The sequence below is a fragment of the Drosophila kikkawai genome, chromosome 2R (genome assembly GCF_030179895.1).
Source record: "Drosophila kikkawai strain 14028-0561.14 chromosome 2R, DkikHiC1v2, whole genome shotgun sequence".
NCBI classification, from domain to species: Eukaryota; Metazoa; Arthropoda; class Insecta; order Diptera; family Drosophilidae; genus Drosophila; species Drosophila kikkawai.
The window spans coordinates 17,661,578-17,686,743 of NC_091729.1; the positions used below are offsets into that span (position 1 = coordinate 17,661,578).

At 46.2% G+C, this 25,166-nt stretch overlaps 8 protein-coding genes across 9 annotated transcripts; 4 read left to right on the forward strand and 4 right to left on the reverse strand.

Moving 5' to 3' along the window:
• Nucleotides 1-1,921: 1,921 nt before the first annotated feature.
• Nucleotides 1,922-3,629, reverse strand: cn (Kynurenine 3-monooxygenase cn). Its single transcript, XM_017180023.3, has 3 exons — nucleotides 3,506-3,629; nucleotides 2,239-3,282; nucleotides 1,922-2,169 (listed from the first exon to the last, which is right to left on the reverse strand). The coding sequence occupies exons 1-3, from the start codon at nucleotides 3,599-3,601 to the stop codon at nucleotides 1,930-1,932; spliced, it is 1,380 nt and encodes a 459-aa protein (XP_017035512.1). The 5' UTR covers nucleotides 3,602-3,629; the 3' UTR covers nucleotides 1,922-1,929.
• An 809-nt stretch (nucleotides 3,630-4,438) lies between these two features.
• Nucleotides 4,439-7,225, forward strand: LOC108084127 (putative sodium-dependent multivitamin transporter). Its single transcript, XM_017180169.2, has 2 exons — nucleotides 4,439-5,686; nucleotides 5,745-7,225. Exons 1-2 carry the CDS (start codon nucleotides 4,705-4,707, stop codon nucleotides 6,530-6,532), a joined length of 1,770 nt encoding a protein of 589 aa, XP_017035658.1. The 5' UTR covers nucleotides 4,439-4,704; the 3' UTR covers nucleotides 6,533-7,225.
• A 513-nt stretch (nucleotides 7,226-7,738) lies between these two features.
• Nucleotides 7,739-13,725, reverse strand: LOC108084117 (phospholipid-transporting ATPase ABCA3). The gene is made up of 8 exons (XM_017180157.2): nucleotides 13,484-13,725; nucleotides 12,895-13,396; nucleotides 11,143-12,841; nucleotides 10,136-11,086; nucleotides 9,777-10,071; nucleotides 9,532-9,717; nucleotides 8,610-9,470; nucleotides 7,739-8,299 (listed from the first exon to the last, which is right to left on the reverse strand). The coding sequence occupies exons 1-8, from the start codon at nucleotides 13,723-13,725 to the stop codon at nucleotides 8,119-8,121; spliced, it is 4,917 nt and encodes a 1,638-aa protein (XP_017035646.1). The 3' UTR covers nucleotides 7,739-8,118.
• A 56-nt stretch (nucleotides 13,726-13,781) lies between these two features.
• RpS18 (ribosomal protein S18) lies at nucleotides 13,782-14,766 on the reverse strand. Its single transcript, XM_017180195.3, has 3 exons — nucleotides 14,621-14,766; nucleotides 14,244-14,429; nucleotides 13,782-14,169 (listed from the first exon to the last, which is right to left on the reverse strand). Exons 1-3 carry the CDS (start codon nucleotides 14,621-14,623, stop codon nucleotides 13,900-13,902), a joined length of 459 nt encoding a protein of 152 aa, XP_017035684.1. The 5' UTR covers nucleotides 14,624-14,766; the 3' UTR covers nucleotides 13,782-13,899.
• Nucleotides 14,767-14,885: 119 nt separating this feature from the next.
• On the forward strand, nucleotides 14,886-15,667 carry plu (plutonium). Its single transcript, XM_017180182.3, has 3 exons — nucleotides 14,886-15,002; nucleotides 15,051-15,449; nucleotides 15,504-15,667. Exons 1-3 carry the CDS (start codon nucleotides 14,936-14,938, stop codon nucleotides 15,596-15,598), a joined length of 561 nt encoding a protein of 186 aa, XP_017035671.1. The 5' UTR covers nucleotides 14,886-14,935; the 3' UTR covers nucleotides 15,599-15,667.
• A 296-nt stretch (nucleotides 15,668-15,963) lies between these two features.
• Nucleotides 15,964-17,118, forward strand: PCNA (Proliferating cell nuclear antigen). Its single transcript, XM_017180013.2, has 2 exons — nucleotides 15,964-16,229; nucleotides 16,301-17,118. Exons 1-2 carry the CDS (start codon nucleotides 16,122-16,124, stop codon nucleotides 16,973-16,975), a joined length of 783 nt encoding a protein of 260 aa, XP_017035502.1. The 5' UTR covers nucleotides 15,964-16,121; the 3' UTR covers nucleotides 16,976-17,118.
• Nucleotides 17,119-17,400: 282 nt separating this feature from the next.
• Hsl (hormone-sensitive lipase) lies at nucleotides 17,401-22,494 on the reverse strand. Its single transcript, XM_017180208.3, has 4 exons — nucleotides 22,351-22,494; nucleotides 19,568-21,970; nucleotides 19,376-19,501; nucleotides 17,401-18,600 (listed from the first exon to the last, which is right to left on the reverse strand). Exons 2-4 carry the CDS (start codon nucleotides 21,962-21,964, stop codon nucleotides 18,442-18,444), a joined length of 2,682 nt encoding a protein of 893 aa, XP_017035697.1. The 5' UTR covers nucleotides 21,965-21,970; nucleotides 22,351-22,494; the 3' UTR covers nucleotides 17,401-18,441.
• Nucleotides 22,495-22,563: 69 nt separating this feature from the next.
• Ate1 (arginyltransferase 1) lies at nucleotides 22,564-25,121 on the forward strand. Of its 2 annotated transcripts, none has more exons than XM_017180221.3 (8): nucleotides 22,564-22,769; nucleotides 22,846-23,301; nucleotides 23,370-23,554; nucleotides 23,724-23,876; nucleotides 24,148-24,329; nucleotides 24,397-24,560; nucleotides 24,630-24,781; nucleotides 24,843-25,121. In XM_017180221.3, the coding sequence occupies exons 1-8, from the start codon at nucleotides 22,685-22,687 to the stop codon at nucleotides 24,957-24,959; spliced, it is 1,494 nt and encodes a 497-aa protein (XP_017035710.1). In that variant the 5' UTR covers nucleotides 22,564-22,684; the 3' UTR covers nucleotides 24,960-25,121. The 2 variants fall into 2 exon arrangements, with proteins under 2 accessions (XP_017035710.1, XP_017035721.1); XM_017180232.3 differs by lacking the exon at nucleotides 23,724-23,876 and adding an exon at nucleotides 23,920-24,069 and having other exon boundaries at nucleotides 22,566-22,769.
• Nucleotides 25,122-25,166: the final 45 nt, after the last annotated feature.

Sequence of the window (25,166 nt, forward strand, 5' to 3'; positions counted from 1 at the left end):
AAGCACCGAAGCTCCACGCTCATTCTCAATCTCACTCTGCCGCTCATTATCTGCGTCTCTCTACTCTCCTCCTTTTCCGTTTCCCTTTCCCCAGCTCTTTCTGGTGGTCAAAAGCTTCGCTCGAGTGCTTCTTCGCTTTTGGGTAGTAGGTCAAGAAATGGCTTGAAGCCATTGTTTAGCTTAAGGTTTTCACTTTTAAGCCTAGTTTTTTGGCTGATTTATCTGCGCTTCAAAGAGATGATGAGAGAGGGATAGGAAAAAGCTGCACACCAAGCTTTTTTGCGATCCCAATGGTGTAAATGTTGTTGTAATAAAATACCGGCCGGCAACTGAGAAAGCGCCGACCTTGCGCGCTCTCTCTCTCTCTGCCACTCACCAAGGGAAAGGTGGGGAGTGGGTGGGAGCGGGCGAAAGTGAGAGGGTTGGGGTGGCAACCAAATGGCATGCTAATTAATCGAAAGCTTTCACGCCTTCTCTGTCTAGAAAGCTCCTCGGTAAAAACCAGCGATCGACGTGTTATGACCATTTATGAATATGAATTATATAGGCATTAGTCAGGGGAATAGATGATGCAAAGAGATCGAATAAATCAAATTTGATATATTGATGATATATTATGATTTTTCATATGATACCGAATATATCGAGTTTTATATTCTGATCAAACAATTAACCTTATTTCATCAGTTTTAAATTCAACTGAATTTCAAACTTTTAGCCAATTTTAATATCCTAAGGTGCCAGTATTAACAGCGATATAGAAATACATTTTAAACTTTTCCTCTTCAAGAGGATCTCCTCTGGTGATCCTTAAAGGACAAGTGCAACTGCCGGATGTTGATGGGAATGCAGCGAGATCACGATCACGTGACCAAGGCTGCAAAACTGCGGCTAGAAATAAACGTTCGAATGGCTAAAAATCACACCGTTGTGTGTGGGGCGGTACAACGACGGTATTTTTGGCTGTCGCCGCCCCAATAGCGAAGCGACAAAACAAACCCAAAAATATCCACATTCACATCCACCAGTTGATGGTCCCGTAGACATAGACATAGACCAAAATGCGATGCGTAGTAGCCGCCACGCGGCCAAAAAGAAATTTCAATTATTTTGCCAAGCAAAATCGGGCAAGTGTGTGTTGCTTTTATTTATAAGACCTGCGTGAATCCACAGTAAACAAAAGTTTATCAAATGGGTTTCCTTGGCCCCGGGTTTCACCAACTGCCTTAAATGTGTTATCTTTACTGCTCTCGCTTCATTTTGCAACTAATAATAATAATAATGCATTTTATTGCAAATTAAAATCGGCTAAAATTCAACACATTTACATTTTGATGTATTCGTCATATGATTCATAAAGTACTATATGTTTCCATTCAAAAACATTTCCATTCACAAGAGAAAAACCTCCTCAACTCGTAGGAAAGCTTTCCTGCTGTGGGAAATATTTTTAAATGCCAACGAAAGTTTGGTTTTATTTCTATAACTATGACTATTTTAAAGATTAAGTAAACGATTTACTGTAAATTTGAATGTTATATTGAGAGAGCTAACTAACTTGGTTTGCTTTATTTTATTTTTTAATAAACCAAACTCTTTTGCTGTATTTAGAAATTCTGTAAGTACAGATCCTGTATATAATAGATCTAATATCTAATAGATCAAAATTTTTACAGCTTTTTAAATTAATTAAAAATAAAATTAATATAAGTATATATGGCATATGTAGCTTTATTACAAAATTATTAAAATAGTTATACATTTTATCAAGATGTTCATTGTCTTTACTGGTAGTTTGAAAGCTCGCAAAACTCTCAACTAAAATATCTTTGCTGATTTTTAGAGCATACTCTTGCGGGCAAATATTTAATCTTCACATTTGTTTGAAAATTACAACAAACTTTTTAAATTAATTGCCTGATTTCCGCCTTAAATAAAACGCTTTGCATATATAGCTCCTGCGGCCAGGATCACGCCGATTAAAGTGGCGCCAGAAACACGCTTTAGCAGCTGATCCTGCCACTTCCTGTTGGCAATGCACTGGCTATAAGGCATACTGGAGAAGGACACACTGTTGTATAGCGGTATCCAGCCGGGGAATATGCGGAAGAGCAACGTATCCAACCACTTTCGGAGCCGGAAGGACCAGCGTTTGGTCAAGTCACGCATCTGCAGCAAGAAAGGAGAAAAATGAATCTTTATTTTATTTCATGTTGTTGTTTTTTTAGTAATACCCACCTCTACATAGTTGTACATCGCCAGATCACAAATAGCAAAGGCATCCTGCCAGCGAGACTCGGTGAACTGAGCCAGAGCCTTGTCCAGAGGCAGCTGCTTGTCCAAAATTCCGGTGAGCAGTGTAACATCCTCCATTCCAGCATTCATACCCTGGCCATAGTATGGAACCATGGCATGAGCGGCATCTCCTAGGATCAGAGCCTTGTCCGCATAGTGATAGGGCCGGCACTTGATGGACACCAAATGCTGTGGTCGTGTCTTAAAGAAGTCCTTAATGAGCTGCTCCTCTCCAATGAGTGGCAGGGCATCCCGGAAGTTCGTCCTAAAGAATTCCAAAAGTTGCTCCTTGCTCTGAATTTTAGCAAACACCTCAAAGGGCATGGAAAGGGTGACCGTGAAGGACTTGTCCTGATTGGGCAGTGCAATCATCATAAAGGAATCACGTGGCCAAATGTGTAGATAATTGGCTGGCATCTGGAAGTCACCCAATTTGGAGGGAATACACAGCTCCAGATAACCGGTTTCGATGTACTCCTGGGAGTAATTAAAACCCGGCAAGCGGACCAATTGCTGCCGCACACTACTGAAGGCGCCATCACAGCCCACAATCAGATCTGCACCGGCGGATATAACCTCCTCCTTGGGATTCCGGAACTCCATGGAACCCTCTCGGAGATTGGCTGCCGTTAGCTTGTGCTCAAAGTGACACTGGATATTTGGGAACTTATCGCAGGCGTCCAAAAGGACCTCGTTCAGCTGCCGGCGACCCACAGAGTACAGGCACTGATTGTTGCAAGGATCATATAGGACCACGCTGGTCATGCCCTTGATATTATGCAGCATGCGGCCTCTCATGGGTATGGCGGTGGCTAGGACCTTCTCTTCCAGACCCACGGCTGCCAGAGCCCGGCGACCTCGCTGGGACAGTGCCAGGTTGATGCTCCTGCCCTGGACCACCAATGCATGTCGGATATCCTCGCGGTACTCATACAAATCCACGTGGTTACCCATGCGGGCAAAGTTTAAGGCCGCCAAAGAGCCCACCTACCCGAAAAAAAAGAGATAAAAGGAGAAGAAAGTGAAATTCTTAGCTCGATAAGAGAGTTTTATCAGAGAAGTAGGGGGATTAGGGAATCCTAAAGATAAAGAGCATCTAGATAAGAGCACATATTTATGCAGTCTCAAAAAGAACAATTAACAATAAACCAAGAATGGGTATTGTAGTTGAGATGTTTTTAGAAATACAAATATTGAAACTAAGACTTACCAATCCTGCTCCTACAACAGCCACCCTGCGCCTCCTTCGCTCATCTCCAGCCTCCTGGCGACCGTTAACGTCCGTTAAGATGGCTCCTTGGCTCATGTCCGTTCTTTCAGAGTGCCGCCAGCGAAATGAAGTGAGATTGAAGCCAGCCAACTGGCTGGTGAAATTTCTAACCCAAAGATTATGTCGGATGGGCAAGTAAATGCTATCTGTGGTTGTTTAATGTAGCTGCGGGAAGCCAAGCAAATGCAGGGGCGTAGCCCCCAACATTTCTTAAAGGGGCATTTACCATAGTATGTAGTACATTTATGTGATGTATTACAAAATCCATTGAAAAAAATCGAGTAAGAGAGCTTAGAGATACCCGCACCCAGAAGCCTTGTGCGGATGCCCTAACCTTTGAGCCACCGAACACTATGTTTTAATCTATTATTGTTGAAGTAGGCTCATTAAATGTGTTTTTGTTTCAGCTTTTCGGTGCTCGTCATGGGGTTGAATTAGGTACAGTGAACATGTAAAAAGACTGAACGACACTCATTACAAATCTGTTACAAATTAAATATACCTCTTAAATTTTTAATTTATTTTATATTTTAATTTATTTTATAATATATATATTATAATAGTTTGCTACAATATATTTAAAAAATATATTAATATATTATTTATTTACTACATATTTATTTTCTTTATAAAATCAAGACTTTATCACGAATTTATACATATTAAAATTCGTATTAAAATGCATTTGTTTACTTCTTTGAAGAAAACTTTAAATGTTGACTATTCAAAAAAACCGCCACCACATCACACCGGTGCTGCCAGACCTTAACATTTTGCTTTGAAATTCAGAGTGACCAAAGGAAAAATATCAAAAAATATCAAATAAAAATATCGCGTAACAACCCTAGGCAACAGCTGTGTTTGTTATCGCTATTAAAGTTATTTAACGGCCGAAGCTTTCGCGAGAACGTTTGTGTTTTGTGTTTTATCTTCGCTGTGATTTCGCGCTGTCGCTACCGCTCTCAGCTGGCCACTGGCCCGCACTTTGGAAAGCGTTGACTGTGAAAGGAAAGGTCATTCATTCGCGTGAGCAAGCGGCGAGTCACAGTGAGTTGTTGCTGCTCCTGCCGTGGAAAAATCAATTCAGGCGGGCGCTCAGGCAGTTCACCTCTGGTGACCACCAGCGATAAGCCGGAATCATGCCCGTGGGAACGTTCGACGCCTGGGATGCGGCCGTCCTGATTAGCATCCTGGTGATCTCAGCGCTGATTGGCATCTACTACCGCTACACGGGCGGCAAGCAGAAGACAACGCAGGAGTACCTGATGGCCAACCAGAGCATGACCACCTTTCCGGTGTCCTTCAGCCTGATGGCCAGCTTCATGTCCGCCATCTCGCTGATGGGAGTCTCCAACGAGTCGTACCAGTTCGGCACCATGTTCTGTGTGATAAACATTGCGTATTGGATAAGCACACCCATCGCCGCCTACATCTTCCTGCCGGTGTTCTATCGAATGCGAACCACCAGTGTTTACGAGTACCTGGAGCGGCGCTTTGGCCAGGCCACGCGGCTGTCCGCCTCGCTGGCCTTCACCATCCAAATGATACTCTACATGGGCATTGCCCTATATGCCCCGGCTCTGGCGCTGGAGGCTGTGACTGGGATACCAAGGACGGCAGCCATTCTGGTTATAGGACTGGTGTGCACTTTCTACTCCACCCTGGGCGGCTTGAAGGCGGTCCTCATCACGGATGTGTTTCAATCGTTCCTCATGTTCGCCGCCATATACGCGGTGATAGCAGTGTCGGCGATTAAGGCCGGAGGTTTTGCCGCCATCTGGGAGGTGGCCGTAGAGCGTGGACGAGTGGAGTTCGACGACTTTTCGGTGGATCCCACAGTGAGGCACACCTGGTGGTCGCTCATCATTGGCGGCATGGTCACCTATCTGTCCCTGTACGGAGTCAACCAGACCCAGATCCAGCGACTGCTTAGTGTGCGCAATCTGAAGAGCGCCCAGTCGGCTCTGTGGTGGAATCTGCCCATCCTGGGACTCTTGAGCTTTAGCACCATCTTCAGCGGCCTGGCTATTTTCTACTATTATAGAGACTGTGATCCCCTGCTGGAGGGGCGCATCAAGTCGCGCGACCAGCTAATGCCGCTGTTTGCTGTGGACACGATGGGTGAGTGTGGCGGGGTCTGGTTTGTTTATCATATGCTAAGTGCCGGTTCTCCCTGCAGGTCAATACCCCGGCCTGTGCGGTCTGTTTGTGTCCGGCATTTTCTCCGCCAGTCTGTCGACGATTTCATCGGCAGTCACCTCTCTCTCGGCCGTGACGCTGGAGGATTATCTGAAGCCAATGTACAAGGCGATATTCAAGCGAACGCTCGTTGACTCCCAGTCGACGCTGCCCACCAAGGTGATGGCCTTCTTTTTTGGCCTGCTCTGCATTGGATTGGCCTTTGGAGCTGGATCCCTGGGCGGCGTCCTGCAGGCCTCGCTCACCATCTTCGGAGTTGTGGGCGGCCCACTGCTGGCCCTCTTCAGCCTGGGTGTTTGCACGACGCGCACAAACCAGCGGGGCGCTCTTCTGGGCTTCCTGGTGTCCCTAATCATCTCCTTCTGGATAGGTTTCGGTGGACCCAAGCCCAGTCCCATACCCCTGAGCTTTAGCATGGCGGGCTGTGAAAATGCCACGGCTCTGGCTGCCCAAGCCCTCCAGCTGAGTGCAAACAGCAGCCCGGTGGTCATCGAACCTCACTACTTCTGGCTGTATCGCCTCTCCTATATGTGGAGCTGTGTGATCGGCTTTATCGTGGCTGTGCTCGTCGGCTATGTGAGCAGCATTGCGCTGGCGCACTTTGGATGGGCTGAGAACTCGGAAATCTACTTGGACAAGTATCAGAAGCAGCTGGACTACGACCTCTTTGCACCTATTCTGTCGCGTCGCTGGCGGCGGCAGGCGGAGAGGCAAAACCACCTAACAACAACTCAGGATGAAGCGCTAACCAAACTTACGCAGCAGTAGAATTAGAAGTTCCTTGAAATTTTAGATCTAGAATTAGTAGATATATTTATGAAGAGCAAAGAATTTCCAGGAGGCGTTCTGCTTGTTACGGATGTCGTACCTAAAAGTGCATAACAATGTGACCTTTTTGTATACCTGTGTGAACGAAGCTGGTCAGAATCGACCAAAAGAGAGTCTTCCATATTTATAAAGGCAACGATAATTATTACAAGTTCACAAGAAAATCATTAAGCATACCTCGTAGGCATAGACAAATTGAATGTTATACATGTATTTGATGAGAATTTGGGGTTTTCCCACTCAGACAATAAATTATTTAGGAAAAGGAAGCATTGACAGCCACAATGCCAGACACACAAACACATATTATAGAATTCTGTAACTGAATAGCTTAGATTTATAAACACAACACTTTTATTTTTAATTTTATTAAACATTTTTATAATAAGTTACATGATATTTTAGCATTTTTCATTTCACATAATACACAGTTCTCGAGGTCAGGAGGAGGCTTTAAATATAAACTACAGTGGGAACTCCTATTAATAGTTGCACTGCGCTACATTGTGAATTCATCTATATACTATAGATATTGTATGTTACTATATATATACGTTGTGCTGTGTGTTGCAATCAACTATTGAACAATAATAACTATAAGCAGTAAAATTTACATGTGTTTGTATAAAACAACTGTTGTACAAAGCTTTAATTATACAATTTCCATGAAAGCGTAAAGCTGAAATAAGAGCTGTGCTTTGGCTACCTAGAAATCACGATTAGAGCCGAGAACTTCCTCTGTCCACCGATAAGCAAATTCGTACGCTATCAGCCAAGGTTGTGCGAGCCTCTCCCTCGATGAGGAATCTATTTTGGAACGAATGCCATAACTCTTGTGCGTTTTACCTTTCCCCCACTTGACTATTACGCCATGCGGGCACAAAGTCTAATTGGAGACGGCAAATTGCTTAAAATTGAAAAAGCTATAGGTCACTGTTCGGAATCGATTTGGCTGTAAACAAACGCCAATTGAAATATGTAGTAACATCAGGCCATCATCGTTAATGAAACTTGTCTACACACACATTTCTGTGGAAAGTTTTCTCTGATCGTGGAGGGGTTCAAAGTACCAATGGACTCGGATGACACACATTTATTTCGGCTAACGTTCTGGCGAAAGAAGAGCCCAAAGAAAACATAGTTGAATCGAGTTTAGGCGACTTTGGGTTGCCCTTTCTAATATGCTTTAATATTTATATATAGCATTACAAGTCTGTTCTCCTCTCCACTTACAAAATTTTGTAAACATACAATACAAAATACATATGTATTAATTAGGGTCCAAAAATGTCCAAATCTCTCAATACCGGTTGTTGTTGTTGATCATGATGAGTCGGCATTAGTCGGCTTGGTTTATTTACTCTCATTTCTCTGGCAATTCCGCAACGCCAAGCGATAAATTAATCAATTCGTTAGCATTTCACGGCAGAAGCTTTCATAGATAGCCATCCAAATCCATCTAGTTAGTAACTATATATAGTTGAACGATAAGAGAGGGCTCTCTGGCACTGTGATTCATTTATGCCCTATTTATTGTGCTCCCTCACGAAGTCCGAGAACACGTCCTCGAGCGTTGTATGGCTGATTGAATAGTGCATTATCTGCAGCTGATTTTTGACTCCTTCCATATAGCCAAAAATTTTCGACCATCGTATATTTTCCTTGGGTATGACAAAGGTAATCATTCCTCGAAAGGAGAACTTTTCACTGTGGAAATGAAAAATAATACATATAAATTACAAAAGGAGAGCCGTGAAGGTTTTTTGAACTATTAATTCATTTTTGTTTTAATTTTAAAATATCTCACTCTATCTTTCTCTTAGTGAAAACTTTGTTGCTCCTGCTTTGTTTGTACATTGCAGGCAAAGTTAGGAGTTAAGGAGCAAAAGGAGAACTATAATATTTGAATATATGTATCAAATATTTCAATAATTTTGACTATATTGAGAGATATGCATATAAGAATTATCATCTTTGAAAAGTAGAAATCAAAGTTAAAGTTCATTCATCTACGTACGTTACGACACTGTATGGATGGTCCTCCAAGAACCACTCCTCCACGACCTTCAACAGACCCTCGTAATCATCACGAATGTCCGCTTCAGAGCTCGTCGAGTGATCCGTGTGCATTTCATAATCATGCATAGAGACTGTATGAATAGATAACTTCAGGGAGCCAAGAGTTGTTCGAGAGTTGTTGTACCTATTGGCAAATCGAAGACCCTCCTCCCTCAATATATTGAGTTCCGTCCTAGTGCCCACCTTAATTCTAACAAAGATCCCCTTGTCGAAGCGGGACCTAAGGCGGGCCAAGTTTCCGTAGCAGAGAAGCGTTCCACGGTCCAGGATTCCCAAAGTGGAGCCCAGTATCTCGCACTCCTCCATGCTGTGCGTGGTTAGCAAAATGGCACGACCCCCTTGCCGCATGCTGTCCAAAATGTCCCAGATTTCGTACTTGGCATACATGTCCACTCCGGCGGTGGGCTCATCTAGGCAAAGCAGCGTCGGCGCCAGAGCGGCCACAGCTATCATCAGCTTCCGCTTGGTGCCATTGCTATATGTTCTGATCGGCTTGTCCATGTTCGTGCCTAGACTGAAGCTTTCGACCAATGCCCTGACCACCATTGGGATGTGACTCTGCCGAATGCCGTTGATCAGGCAAAAGAAACGCAGAGTTTCCCAGCCAGTCATGTACGGTGTCAGCATTTCCTCGTGCGGGCAGAAGCCCACGTGCTTTAGGCCCTGCTTGGAACGTTTCTTGATGCTGAAGCCCTTAATATGAAGAGTGCCCGCGGTAAGTGATCTCTTGCCCATGACCATGTAGAAGGTACTGGACTTTCCAGCACCATTCCGACCCAACAAGCAGACACACTCGTACCTGAAACAAAGTGGAATGGAGTACTATACAAAAAAGTATATATGGTCAATTTTTTACTTACGGGTTTATGTTGAGCGTTAGAGCGCGAACTGCTACAACATCCCCATAGCGTTTGGACACATTCTTCATGATAAGGGGATAGCTCTTGTAGTTCTTCGTGGTGATTATCTCCAACCTCTGTCGCATTAGGTTCACTTCTGCATCCTCTTCGTCGAGGGCTGGTTGTATTTTTTCGTTCTTAATCGACCTGCATAACGATATAAAGTTAATGGGATTACAAATTTTTTTGTTTGATAGGAACTCAACTTGAAAAGGTAATTGAGCCGACGTGGAATCCACGACATAAGGACCATCATAAGATACACCATTCCGCTTATAACCATGTACTTAATCTCCACCATATTGTAATTATCTCTTTTCTGTTCCTTCAATGAGAATCCTGTCATTTTCAAACTATGGTAGACAGTCAGAGTGCCTTCTTTGTAGACGGTATCTTGAACGCCGTTAAATAACGCATAGTGCGGGTGAACCCTGAGTATGTCTTCAAAGATTTTGTAGCGGTCTTGATATCGTAGGGGATGAATAAAGAAGGACAAGACGCCTGTAAATAATTCATATGAAGAGAATGTTTGCAATGCTAAAGTCCGCTCGCTGGATTATCTTACCTATCATGTTCACGTACATCATTATGCTGAACATCTTCCCCAAATCATTGGAGATAAGGCAAAACATGTAGGTGAACGAAATGACCGAAAAGCCAAAGATGAGCAGTAAGACCGTTATGGGACCAATTGAGCCCTGAGCAATTGCTGCGATTATGATTAGCGTGGGGATCATGGTGATATATAGGCAGTAGTCCCAGAACAGGTGCGACAACCAGTAGGTGATCCGGTTCATGCCGCTGGCTATCTGTTGGTGCTGCAGGCTCGTCTGTCGCTCCGTCACCAGCGTCACAGCGAATATGGCCGTGACGACGACGAGGTAAAGCATCGCAGTGAATGAGAAGTCCATGTAGGTGGTCAGGCTTAGTGCCCGCACTGCCTCTTTTATAGTATTCTCGCGCGGTTTGTTCACAATTTCGATTTTCAGCTGTGCCAATGCCAAAGCCAGGGACTCGTACACCAGGCCCAAGGCCAGGGCGGAGCCGTGCTCCAACTTCTGATTCGCCCAGGCGACAATGGACCTGTTAACTTGATCGATTGTAGCGCCTGCCGCAATTGTTCGATAGTAATTCATCTCATCCTTCTTTATGCGTTCCAGGATATAGTCACCAAAGGGAACGCCCTCTGTGCTCTGAGTACTGACGCCGTGCAGCATAGCATTCCGCGTATAAAACTCTGATATGGCATCGTCTTCCTTTGACTCAAGCACCAAGGTCGCAGTGGAATGGGATATGTCGGTGATTTTAATCTCTCGAGTAGTTTTGTCTATCCACAATTGGAAGAGCTCAAATATGATATGCAGCGAGGCGATGAAGATGGGCATCAGGATGATGAGGAGAAAGAGACACCGGTGTCGGCACATAAAGATAATTTTACGTTCCATGATGGCCAGCCACTGATTGCAGCATTTAACGCGGTCATTGTCCTCCCGCACCTCAAAGCTGGGCAGGAGATCTATGGGAGCCCACGGTACGACTTAAGGATACTCGGAAAACCCAAAAACTACTCACCGATCAGCGACCACATGGGCAAGGCTCGCGTTTCTCCTTCCATTTCGACAACAGTGTCCCGCGTGCTCTTCAACTCCACACCAATCCGCAGGAAGAGGTCACCCAGCGTGGGGGCTCTCACACTAAACTCCTTGAGCATTAGATTATCTATAGCCTCCTCCAACTCGAGGAACAACTGCGAATATTGCCGCACATCCTTGGCTGGTAGTCTGTAGGTCACATAAATGCCGTACTCCTGAACCAGCTCGATGTCCGGAAAGCGGATTTGCAGAAAATGCGTCACCTCCGCCACCAAGCAGGTGTCCTTTTTGGTACAGATCAGAATGTACGCAGCACCCGAGTCCGCGATCTGGGTGAGAAAGCTGGTGGTACCGTAGCCGTTCACCTCGCCACCGCACATGATCACGATTCGATCCGCCACCACCTCGGCCTCCAGCATGTTGTGGGTGGACATTATGATGCAGCGTCCCTTTCGTTCCTTTCGCAGCAGGTCCCACATTCCGCGACGCATCAGCGGATCCATACCGGTGCCGGGCTCATCCAAGAGAACAACCATCGAGTTGCCGCACAGGGTGCAGCATAGCGCCAACATTCGCTTGAATCCGTTGGACAAAACGTTGACCGTCTTGCTGGCAAACTCCTCCATGTGAGCGATCTCCAGATATTTATCCGCCTCGGCAGAAGCCTCCTTCTGATTCATTCCCTGCAGCCGGCAATAGAACTTGATGTGCCACCTGACCTTCAGCTTGTCGAAGAACATGTTCATCTGCGGACACAAACTAAGCGATCGAAGCGCCTTGCGCTCCTGGGTGGCCAGGTCGTACCCATTGATGGTAATGTCACCTGCGTCGGGCTGTTCAATCCCGGCCAGCATCCGAAAAGTTGTAGTCTTTCCGGAATCATTGTGACCCAGAAACACGGTGATTTCATCCTGATAGAAGTTCAAGCTAATATTACGGATAACCTTGTGGCCATTGTAGGTTTTCTCCAGATTGGTGGTCTGGACCATGATGTTACGGTTCCTGTTAGACAATGGCTCATGATCCTGGTTCTCCTGAAATTCCTGCTGCTCCACATCATTGACCCTATTTCGAGCCTTCCGCGAGCAGAACAAGGATTGAAATGGAAAGTACCACTTTTTGGACTTTGCACCCTTCAGTTCCTCCACATACCAAAGCATGAGTATGCGCAGGACCGTGCCCAGCATCATGGTAATCATTATGATGCCCAAACTTATGGTGTTGTTGGGATCGGTCCTCTTGAATACCATATTCCACTGCATGCCCATGAAGAGGTTCTCGTGCTCAATGAACTTCTCTAGGCCCAAGGCCAGCGCGCTGTTTAGGAACAGGCACGCGAGATAGGTACGGTTGGAGGTGGCTTGGTAACCCAAGACCATGAGCCGCCAGGGCAGCCAGCTAATCATGTGGAGAAACAGGATGGTCAACTGAACACCGATGCTGTCCGAGAATATGGCGGCGATCATGAGGGCCGAGGACAGCAGCTCCATAATGTAAACGCAGAAGAAGACCAGGACCAAGAACACGTTGCTCATCCGATAGAAGCGCCACTTCAGCAGGCCCACCAGAAATATGGTTGACACCAAGAAGAGGAGAAAGGCCACAATGAACCAAGAGAGCCAGTGCACCCATCCTCGCACCCGCATCATGGCCCACATCTGCTTGTCCTCAATGATTACCTAAAACATAAAATAAAGACTCTGCAGCCACTGTACCACATATATATATGCACCTGTGCCAGATATGCCGATGATATGGCAAAGGGCAAAAAGAGGAACCCGCACAGAGCCACCCGCGACTCTTTAAATGTGCCCTCCATGCGTTTGGCCTCGGGAAAGTATTTCAGTTGCACTTCCGGCAGGACTGCGTTCTCTCTCTTTGCCCTAATCAAGGCCTCGCTCAGCTTGACCTGAACCATCAGGAAACTCTCGGCCAGATAGTAATCGGTGCCCAGATACATGTTCTTGTAGTATATCCTTCCATCCCAGCGCAGCTTCGGTGTGGCGCGTAGTTGCGATGGGTAGCGCACGGCCACCGACACCTTGTCCGGCATTGAGGTAATCTGGTGAAACGAGTCTTCGAACTCAATGCCCACGAAGGCAGACTGCTCAATGAGGGCGCTCTCCAATTTGTCCGCTGAGGTGAAGCCTTTGGTTTCCATGGCCTTTACCTCGCGGGCCACATCCTCGATGATTTCGTCGACAATACGATTCTTGGGCGAATAGTAAATGCTTCTGTTTCGTTTTTGGGTCACGGAGAAGGCCTGGATTAGTATGGCAATCCAGGGCTGTTCGCCCCAGGCAGAAACATATAATACATACGGTACATCGGCTGTTAAATTGACCGTCGGATCTCTGGGCGGATCCTCGGGCGACGTTTGGAGGACAGCCGTGGCCGAGTAGATGAAGAATACAAGGATGGGACCAGCTATGATGATCACGCTGGTCAGGGTGTTGGCCAGCTGGAACTTGGCCGTCTTGCAGATGATCAGCCATAGAACACAGGCGCTGCTCTGGGTCCGTGCCGACGACGGACCACCACCGAATGCTTTTGCCGACAACATATTATACAGAAATTTCGAATAACGCACGCACGAGCACAGATCTAAATACAACAAACTTCACATATATATACTCCGCACTAAAACGTTCCGGTTTCCGTGTTTTCTTTTATTTTTTTGATGTTGATGTAAAAGTTAAAGTAGAGTCGGCAATCCGGCAGGGAACGTTGCAGCAGCTTACTTCTTCTTGGACACACCGACGGTGCGACCACGACGACCGGTGGTCTTGGTGTGCTGGCCACGGACACGCAGGCCCCAGTAGTGACGCAGACCGCGGTGGGAGCGGATCTTCTTCAGGCGCTCCAGATCGTCACGCAGCTTAGAGTCCAAGTTGGAGGAGGTCAGCTGCCAGTACTTGCCGTCGATGATGTCCTTCTGCCTGTTGAGGAACCAGTTGGGCACCTTGTACTGCAGGGGGTTGGAGATGATGGTCACCACCTTGTCGACCTGCAAAATGCAATGCGAAATTCCCGAATTAGTGCCTGTGCTGGGCGGGCGATCCTACAAAAGCGTCGACTTACCTCCTCCTCGGTGCACTCACCGGCGCGCTTGGTCAGATCGACATCGGCCTTCTTCAGCACAATGTTGGAGTAGCGACGACCCACACCCTTGATGGCGGTCATGGCAATGCCGACCTTGCGCTTGCCATCGATGTTCGTATTCATGATACGCAGGATGTGCTGGAACTTCTCTGGGATGACGAGCGACTGCAAAGCACAGAGATACAACAGATTTAGTACATTTCAAAACAAACAATTTTCGCATCGGTTTTTTGCATTTTCGCAACAAAGCACCCCGCCCATATTCCCCCCATCGCGCACTTCATGCCTTGGCGCATGCATTTGCGCTGCATTTCGACGCTTTTGTTGTTCGATGCACCGAAAATTCGTCGACGAACCATTTTGCCGTTTGTATGAGACAAATACTCAGAAAGAAAGAAACAGGAAGCGGCCCTGACGTTTAGAGCTGCAAATCTGTGGTACTATCGATTAATCAAAAGTGGCGATGTATCGATTACTTTCACGGTAAGTGTTTTTAAATATTCTGCAAATTTAAATAAAAATCACTTTAAAAATGGTGTGTAATTTAATTTTTGTTGTTGTTACTTCCAGTTTTTAAAATGAAACTGTTTGTTTTTAATAAAGTTTGAAATTTTCAAATTTGTTTACAACCAGTGCTGCCCATCGCCGTGATTGCTGGCATTACCGATAGCATGGTAGCCCTGGTTTCCGTCTTGCACCGTTATGTTTGGGAGCTTTGGAAAATGACTGAAATAAATGGTAATATAATTTAATACGAAAATGTTAATTTCACGCTTATCGTTTTAGCTCTCAGCTGCGTGGGTCAGGACGATGTAGTTTCCCTGCGCATTGTCTGCACCTTAGCTCGCGACAAGCACGACCTGGAACAGTTGGACAGCTATGGAAACACTGCCTTGTTGAAGGCCTGCTACCTCGGACGTCTCGAGTGCGCCCGCACCCTTCTCGAATTCGGAGGCAATATATTTGCCATCAACTACTTTGGCCAAAACGCCCTGACCCTGGCCACCTATGCTGGTCATTTGCCCCTGGTTCAGGAGCTGTTGCGCCGGCGATCTTATAAGGACTTTAATCTGTCCTCGTTGATTCCGGCCCTCTGCGTGGCCACCGTGCAAAAACATGCCGATCTGGAGCTGTTCTTCGCACAATTGGACCCGGGAGGAGTGAAGGAAACTCATACGGTTCATGGCGAGTAGATAAAAATTTGGTATCTGTAAAATAAGTACATAACTTTGCTTGCAGGCCTTGGAGTTCAGGAGTTGCGGGGTATGGCTGTCAAGGCAAAGCGTTTGAGCCCGGATTCTCCACCCACATTTATTCGACACCGTTTCCGTTGATAGCCTGGATTTCGTTTAATGTTTGCAATTTGTCTATTTTAAAATGTGAAAAAAAGTGTTTTAAAATTATTTGCTTTCGATATTTATCGTCCGATCTTGTGAAAGGCATTTTCACATCTCTAGCTCTTGAAAAACCATCTCTATGAAAGGATTTTAAAATTTAATCGATAAAAATCACTATAAGAATATCAAAATAATTAAATAAATAACAACAAATCCGAAAACAAATGTTAAAAATCTTAATTTTATTAAATATCAAAATATTTATAACAAGAAAAAATCACGATAAAAATATTTTTATTATGATATCGATACATCGATATGTTTTCCACATCCCTATCCCGCCTGTTTCGCGCAATTCCCGCGAAAATTCCGCGTTCGTCACTCGTATTAAATTCGCCGCCGTGGAAGCATCATTGATCTTTCCTGCTAACCCCTAGCTCCGCATCAGAAATTGGCCAAAAAGAGCCCCGCAATCGCACAAGTTGCATTTCGTGATAACAAGTAATACACAAGAACCAACATGTTTGAGGCACGCCTGGGTCAAGCCACCATTCTGAAGAAGATCCTCGACGCCATCAAGGACCTGCTGAACGAGGCCACCTTCGACTGCAGTGACTCCGGCATCCAGGTAAGTGCCAACACAACGCATGCCATGTGGACATTGCCACTCACCCACCACTTTGTTCCATCCATCCACAGCTGCAGGCCATGGACAACTCCCATGTGTCCCTCGTGTCGCTGACACTGCGGTCCGATGGCTTCGACAAGTTCCGCTGCGACCGCAACCTGTCCATGGGCATGAACCTGGGCAGCATGGCTAAGATCCTGAAGTGCGCCAACAACGAGGACAACGTGACGATGAAGGCGCAGGACAACGCCGACACCGTCACCATCATGTTCGAGTCGGCCAACCAGGAGAAGGTCTCCGACTACGAGATGAAGCTGATGAACCTTGACCAGGAGCACCTGGGCATTCCGGAGACGGACTTCTCGTGCGTGGTCCGTATGCCGGCCATGGAATTTGCGCGCATCTGCCGCGATCTGGCCCAGTTCAGCGAATCCGTTGTCATCTGCTGCACCAAGGAGGGCGTCAAGTTCTCGGCCAGCGGCGATGTGGGCACTGCCAACATTAAGTTGGCCCAAACCGGATCAGTGGACAAGGAGGAAGAGGCAGTTATCATTGAAATGCAGGAGCCCGTAACGCTTACCTTTGCCTGTCGCTACCTGAACGCCTTCACAAAGGCGACGCCATTGTCTACCCAGGTGCAGCTGTCAATGTGCGCCGATGTGCCGCTGGTAGTGGAGTATGCGATCAAGGACCTGGGCCACATACGCTACTACCTGGCGCCCAAGATTGAGGATAATGAAACATAAGACATGGCAGCAGCTGTTCTTTTTATATTTATATCCCTCTCTCTCGCAACCACTCATCCTCCTCCTCACGTACAATTCATTCCTAAGTTTAAGCAAATTCCGCAAATTTTGATCAATAAAAAGCGATACTGTATAGTGTTAAATGGTTTAGTTTTTGTTTAGAGACTAAATATGAGTCCTAAAGAGCTGAAACGGGGATAACTCCTTAGAAATGTCATGATATTAAGGTTAGTTCGGTGGAAAACGAGTAGATCTTGAGTTATCGTGTAAACCGACTTTCAAAATGAAAGCGTTTTACACTTTTTGAAGTTCAACTATGCATAACTTTGTCAATTTTGCTTTAATTGATATAAATCTTGAACAAAATGTTGCTAAGATATTAAGCATACACCCTCCCCATAGATATAAAAACCATTTACTGGTAATAACCTTTTATAAGCATTTAATGTTTTATGTTTAACACTGGGTATAGTTTAAGGAGAGAGATTGCACACATATATGGTAGGTATGTAAAGAGTATTTGTTATCAAAAAAACACCTGGTGTACCTAGGATATAAGTTAAGACGGGGTTTTTTGGGATAGGCAAAGAAAACTAAGCATATCTCCAACATATTTGAAGTTTAACTGGTTTAGCCTCCATACTGGACAAACTATTGGGTGGTCAAAATAAGGGCAATATGAGCGATTATCCTCTTACAAATGTATATAAGTACTCGTATCGTATATCAGGCACATATTCGGGAGCTGCTCTCTTAGCGAGTGTGTGTGTGCCTGGGAATCAAGAGCATTCGTTAGTTGTAAATATAATAAATATTTTGCGTGTTTACACGCTTCCAATACTTGCATACTTGGCTTGCTTATGGCTAATAGCTACACATATCATATATCCTAGACATATTTTGTGAGTATATAAAACATAGAAAGCAGTGTCATATAAAAGTGTGTGTATAAAAAATGTTGAGATTACAAAGTAATAGAAAATAAAAAGCAAGAAGAGTGCGTTTTAACAATGAACAATTCGTTCCTGCGCATAACAAAATTCGATCTAAAGTAGAGGTTTACGCCGATGGTTAAAGGCATCGGCGGCGGCGTAGAGGTCAAAATGACTCGGCGGCGGCGGCGTAGTAGTCAGAAAGAACCGGCGGCGGCGGCGCGTCAAATAAGGCAAAAAGGCCATTTTAATGAGTTATTTTTTTTTTTTTAAGTTTTATAAAGAACAATGACACTGAAGGCCGCGCTGAAGCTGCGCCGATGCCGCACCAGCGGCGCGCCGCGGCGCGCCGTTATTTTCATAATTTGGCGGCGGCGCGTCAAATAAGGCAAAAATCGGCGGCGGCGGCGGCGTGGCGCGGCGGCGTATATGTCTAATCTAAAGACCTATAGCAATGGATACTGAAATTTATTCATCCCCTTCGGGTGTGAGATTCTCCAAACCTATAGGTATATAGACCGATTTAAACTCGTCCTATGAAGCTGCCAGGCTTGCACTGGGACTGGATGACACTTCGTCCTCATCCAGGGAGCTGCCTTTGTCATCGTTTGTTTTGTGCTTCGGCTTCAACTGAAGCAACGTCTGTAGAGATTTAATGCAGTGCTTGGATCCCTCCATAGCTTCGTTGGATAACTAAATATAAGTTTGAAAATTATTGGAGTTTTTAGGGAGCTTAAGGGGGTTTCCTGAATTAGGAGGCCAAAAAATAGCTGTTTTTCGCGATTTTTTTTGGAAGGTAAAGAAACGACCAAGCTTCTTGCAATTTTTGGTATATTTTTATACATATTTAAAGTGCTTAAATAAATTAAAAAAAAAAAAAAAAATTCAAAATGGCGGACTTATAAGTAGTTTACTGAAGCGCCTCGTCACAGAAGTCCCTAATTGGCGGGAGAGATAACTAAAAAACTTATTGACCGATTGAAACGAATAAAGGCTTATTCTCTTTAGAATTAAATTCTCTTCTAAATAGACTACAACGGTTGTTGAAAACCGCTTTTTATATTTTTTACAGCATGTTAAAGTCAATATTGCATTTTTCGGGATAAAATATTGACTTTAACATGCTGTAAAAAATATAAAAAGCGGTTTTCAACAACCGTTGTAGTTTAATTCTAAAGAGAATAAGACTTTATTCGTTTCAATCGGTCAACAAGTTTTTTAGTTATCTCTCCCGCCAATTCGAAAAATGTGAAGTGGAGAAAACGCGCTTCAAAGTTCGCCAAGCGCCTGCAAACCTACTGGGCGCTCCTTTGCTTTCATCTCTGTATCTTCAAAAATACTTCGAATTGGCTTCTGAAATTTTTGTGGTATGTTCTTAGATAGTTTATCTATCGTTTTAAGCAATAAAAAAAAAATCGATTTTTTTTGCCTCCTAATTCAGGAAACCCCCTTAAAGTGGCCTTCTTACCATGGTGAAATTAAGGAAACCATGCGGAAGGCCCTCTAGGATTTCCAAGTTGACTTGGCGGCCCAGGCGCTTCAGCTTTTTGGCAAACATGACGCAGTCATCCAGACAGGGATCCATGTTTAGTGTCTAAATGGGAAATAACAAGAAGAATATAATATTTATATAGAATTCCGGGGCTTAGTGAAAACTTACAAGTATCTTGGTCTCTGGCAGCTGGGATAGCCACTCATCGCTGGCCCAATAGGGCGACAGAAAGGGATCCTTAGGCACATCGAAGGCAAACTCCTCGCTGGGGCTACGTGCTATCAGTGCATCCATATTTCGCACGTCCTGCTGGCCCAACGTCGAGCTACCATTGATCTCATAAGATTGCGTGCAGCGGGTCAAAGTGTTGGTTATGTTGTTAACGGCCTCCTGCAGCCGTCCCTGCAGCGTGTCTATTGCTATAAGATCGCGACCCGTTTCCACCAGAATATTGTCATCGGAGCTGACTTTAGCATGTCCATTGGCCTGTCCTTGTGATACCTGGGCGGCTGTCTCTTCGGTGGCCTCCATGGTGGCCGTATCAATTAGATACTTGTCCAGGAAATTATCTATATAAGCAGCTGAGGCGGCATCCTTGGGCGTGTCGGCCGATATTTCCACGGGATAGTGGACAATGGGTTGAGAGTCATCCTCAAAGGAGACACACGAACTGTTGTCGTTCTCGCTGTTGGGCAGATCGGTTCGCTCCACTGTCTGGCTGTGGTACGAGGCCGAGGCACTGGCAAAAGTATCGCTGCTTTCGTCATCCTGCTCCGTGTTGGCTTCCAGCGGCGTCAACGGACTTCGGGCTATCGATGTGCGGCGACTGGAGTTCAAGCTACCCACATTCGACTTTGGGGCATTTCGTATCTGGGCTGCATCCTCCACATGCCTGGCATTCTCCTGCAGCGTCTCCTGGGCGGGGGCGGCATAGGCACGAAGGCATCGCATCATGAAGCCAAAGGGCAGCAGGGGATCCATCAGGCACAAAAGGCGTGCCGGACTGGGCACAAAGCTGACAAGGGTGGGGCAGTAGGCCAGAAACAGACCATCCGGCACTCGTACCCCCTGTTCGATGCACTTGAGGGCCACTCCGATGGAGAGATTCGCTCCCGCCGAGTCGCCGGCACACACAATCCGCTCGGCCGTGGTGCCCAGCAGTTCGGTGTTTTTAAGCAGCCAGCAGTAGGCATAGTAGACCTCCTGCAAGGCTCGCGGAAACGGAGCCTCCGGTGCCAGGCTATAATCCACCGAGAGTATGGGACAGTCCAAAGCCACGGCCCAGTCGCGCAAGTACAGTTCATGGGACTTTGAGGACTGGGCCACAAAGCCGCCGCCATGGCAGTGAAACAGAATGGAGCGGCTGGGCGGAGTGGGTTTGTGCCAGCCACGATAGCGACCCTCGCCCAGCATGCCCAAACGTCTTCTGGCGCTCAGCAGGCGCACAGAAACCGGCAGGCCAGGTCCCAGATGAGCCGAAGGCACGGGTATCTCCACGAAATCGTCATCACCTTGGTTCTGGTTCACATCGCTGCCGGGATTCTCCGAAGGCTTGAAGTCCTTTCGTCGCGGCAGTTTCAGCGGTTCCGCTGGCAGCTCTATCAGCCGGTTCACCTTAATGGAGCTGCCCACAATGCTGGGCAGCTTGTGCATCAGTTCCGATTCAGCCAAAAACCAGAAGGATTTGCAAAAATCAATCTTGGCGTTCTGCGAGATGTTGACGATGCGGCGGGCTCGCAGTTCCGGATTCATTAGGTACTTGCCGCTGGTCCACAGGCTGCGGGTGGTCTTGACTATGGTCCCATCGCCCTCCTGGGAGTAGTAGGACTCCGAGTAGCTGGCCATGCTGATGCCCAGGAAGCGGAGAACCCCGCGTATCGAGTCGCCGTACTGGAAGCCCAGACAGCGACCGTAGAAGCAATACTGATTGATGGTGTCGCCCAGCTCGAAGAGCTGCTCGGCCGTGTGATTGCCGCAGGCGAACAGGTCCCCCGTGCTGGCCGACCACTGGCGCAGGATGAGCAGGTACTGCAGGCAGGTGCACAGTGAGGACAACAGCTGTGAGCAGGCCTCCACCTCCTTCATCAGGAGTTTCTTGCGAAAGAAGAGCGTCGATCGGGTCGTTGAAAGCTGCTTGCAGATGCTGACGCCGTGCGAAATGCAGGCGTTGGTCACGTAGACGAAGCTGCGGTATCCATTTCCCGGTGTCTCCTCATCGAAGTCGTACTCGTGGGCAAAGGCCTCGATCTGCTGCACCAAGCGGTTGGCCAGCACAATAAAGTCCTGCCAGGCAATGTGGGCGGCGTGCAGGCGCTGCCCGTATTCGGTGTGGTCCTTGGCGAAGAAGGCGGCGTGATCCTGGCAAGCGGCGTACAAGCTGCGGTAAGAAGCCTTCAGCTCGGCGGGTACATGGGGTGGCGGTGGTTCTATCGTTCCTGATGCCGCCTTGCCATTGCTGGTGGCGACCGGCTGGTGGCCATCGTCTTGGTGCGCCAGTTTCAGATTGTCATTAAAGAGGGCACTGAGCTTGGGGCTGCCCCGCTCGGCGGAAGCCGCGTCAATCATTGTTTTCTGCCAAGGAAACCGATTAATTAGAAACAATTACTACTTCTTTTGTTGCCTCGGCGAACAATGTCCGAGTTTTACATTGTTTTTACAGGAAGACTGACTGACTGAAGGTCGCTGGACTGTTAGATTGGGTCTCGAGCAGCTGGTTTGAGTGGCCATAAAAGCCATGGATTTCTGTGGAACCAATGATGCAATCAGGGTAATCTAATAGCGGGCCATTCTGGCCGTGAATAACGAGTTTTCGAAAACATGTCGGTGCAATAAGCTCTCGAGAAATGCAATAAAAAACTTTCACTTGACAACTACTACGCACTAACCCAGATTAACCGGGTTAATGCACCCTCTGGAGACTCCAATTCTCTATTTTATGACCGCATACTCACAGAATAAAGGCCCCGTGGTTGCAAGTTAATTCATTTTTAATCAGTTCATCCAAAGCGGCTTTTAACATTACAAATTTGTGGAAAAACTTTTGGCCGAATTAACTTAATTGCTGGCCAGTGTGACCGTTGGCGGCGAACTAAGAATCCCTAGCTAGCGAACGGTATTTTGATATTTTACGAGGCTATCGATAAAAGGTTATATCGATACTGACATCGAAGTTTGCGCATCTCCAAAAAATGTCGCAATCGAGCGAGCGGCTCGTGCAATTAATTCATCTTCATTAAATTTGCACTATGTGCGTTCATTGACCGGCACCTTCGCCCAAGCAGGAACATGAGCGTGAGCATTGTCCAATATTTCGGCAGCCAGCTGGGCAAGTGCGGCTACTGCGCCAACACCAACTGCAGCAAGTCGCACGGTAAGAATCCGCTACCCCCTTTCCGGTTCAAGTGCAATGTACTGAAACCGAAAGGTTTTTGGTCACCATCATGCAGGCATGCACTCGTATCGGCTGGACTGCCAGGACTATCAGGATCTCATCGATCGCGGCTGGCGGCGCTGCGGGAACTACTGTTACAAGATGCGCAATCGGGAGACCTGTTGCCCGTGTTACACCATCAAATGCGATGCCCTGGAGTTCAAGCTGTCCAAGTCCCACAAGCGCATTCTGCGTCGCATGAATCGATTTTTGCGCGACGGCAAGCGTGAGTCAGGCCCTGGTTCTGGCACTGGCACTGGCGATGGAGACGGCGATGACGGGCCAGGAGGTGGCGATGTGACTGCCAGCGAGCCGCAGCCGCAGCTGCCCGATAAGAGTCCGGCCTTGATCAATGTGGAGGAGGTTACGTCATTGGCACAGGCTCAGAAGCAGAAGCCAGCCAAGCAGGCGACATCGGCAGCCTCAGTGTCTGTGCCGCCGGTTCAAGCTTCAACGCTGGGACCTAACAAATGTGAGTATAATATTACGAAAAAGATGTTAAGGGGTTCTTGGAATCACAATCCACTTCAATTCCTTTAGCTGCAGCACCGATCTCAAATGCACCGCGCAAAAAGGCCAAGCAAATGCGACTAGAGCGCCGTCAAGCCAAGCTGGGCGACACAGAATCGCTGCCTTCAAAGGTCTGCCTTTCGCAGGAGAAGAGCTTGCGCGATTTTCTGTCCACCAACGAGAGCGACACCAAAACCAACAAACACCAGCTAAAGGTGAGTTTGAAATATAGTAAGGAAGTATTATTATTTGTTAGACCGTTTGCAAATCTTGGCTAGGTTAGCGTGTTCCTCTTGTGTTATTCGTATTTTCTCTCTGTGTATGTGTGTGTGTTTCCCCAACCCCTCTACACACTGTCTGTTGTGCTGTTTTGTGTTCTTGCAGATCGTTTTGGTCGCTTCCTCAGACACACAACGCACCTGCTCCGATGCAGTGATAGCCTTGTATCGCAAATACCAAATAGCCATTCACCACGATAACCCCGCACGCCTCACCCTAGCCAGTATGCAGCGGTTCTTGGTCAAATCATCCTTGGAGGTAATTATCAAACTTTATTTTATCACACAAATTGTATTCACAGCTGCGACTGGTGCCGGTCCATGGCGAGGAATTTAAGCGAACACTGCCAGCGAGCTTTGCTCTATACTCGAAGTACCAGATATCGATACATAATGATCCGCCCAAGGATCGGGAGGCCTATAAGGATCATCTGCAAGTGACGCCCATGAAGGTTGACGCAATCAAAGGATTCTTAAACCCTAAAAAATTTAATAGTAAACTGACTTTAGTTTTTTCTTTGCAATTACAGAATGAAAACCCCAGCGATGGACCCGAAATGGGTTATGGTTCGTTTCATCAGCAGTATTGGCTGGACGATCAACTGATTGCCGTGGGCGTGATTGACATTCTGCCAGCCTGCGTGAGCTCAGTGTACTTCTTCTACGATCCAGACTATAGCTTTCTGTCGCTGGGAACCTATGGGTCACTCAGGTGGGAAATATATAACTATAAAGGTTGAGGAACTTCTTAATTAATTTATGTATATTTACTTTTTTAGAGAAATTGACTTGGTGCAGACTATTGCTGAGAGTGTGCCCGCCTTGAAAAATTATTACATGGGCTTTTACATACACTCGTGTCCCAAAATGCGCTACAAGGGCAAGTTGTCTGCCTCGTACTTGCTGTGCCCAGAGACTTATGAGTGGTTTCTGCTTACCGATGGTGAGTTAAGCATTAAATCTTTAATTTTTAAATACTTTATATTAATAATAAATTTAAATTTCCCCTCAGCCATACGTTCTAAGCTAGACGAACAAAAATATCACCGCCTAAATCCCGACCCCAGCGCCCGTGATGTAAACGAGTTTTTGCTGGAGCATTTAGACACAGTTATGCTGTTGTTGGATGCCCGAACCTGCACTGATTACAAACATTACAAGCAGGTAGATTTATAAAACTTATTTAAAAACAAAAAGTCCTAATAAAAATGTATATTTCCCACAGTTACCTAATCAGGATAGCGAACACGAACGCGAAAGCGAACGTGAAACCATTGTGGAGTACAGCAAGCTTGTGGGAAAAGTCTGTGCCAGCCGTATGCTCTTCGTAAATATGTCCTAAATATGAATTCAAAATTTGTCTAGACTCTCTGTTTAAAGATTGTAATTAAAGAAAACTCTTCTAATTGTTTATAATCAAAAGTTACCTTAGCCAATGATGTACCCAAGTAAATTAGCTTTATCAAGAGCAGTTGTTTTAAATTAAATTCATGTAACGATATTATTATCATCACGGCAAATGGATTTGTCAACAGCAGCATGGTAAAAG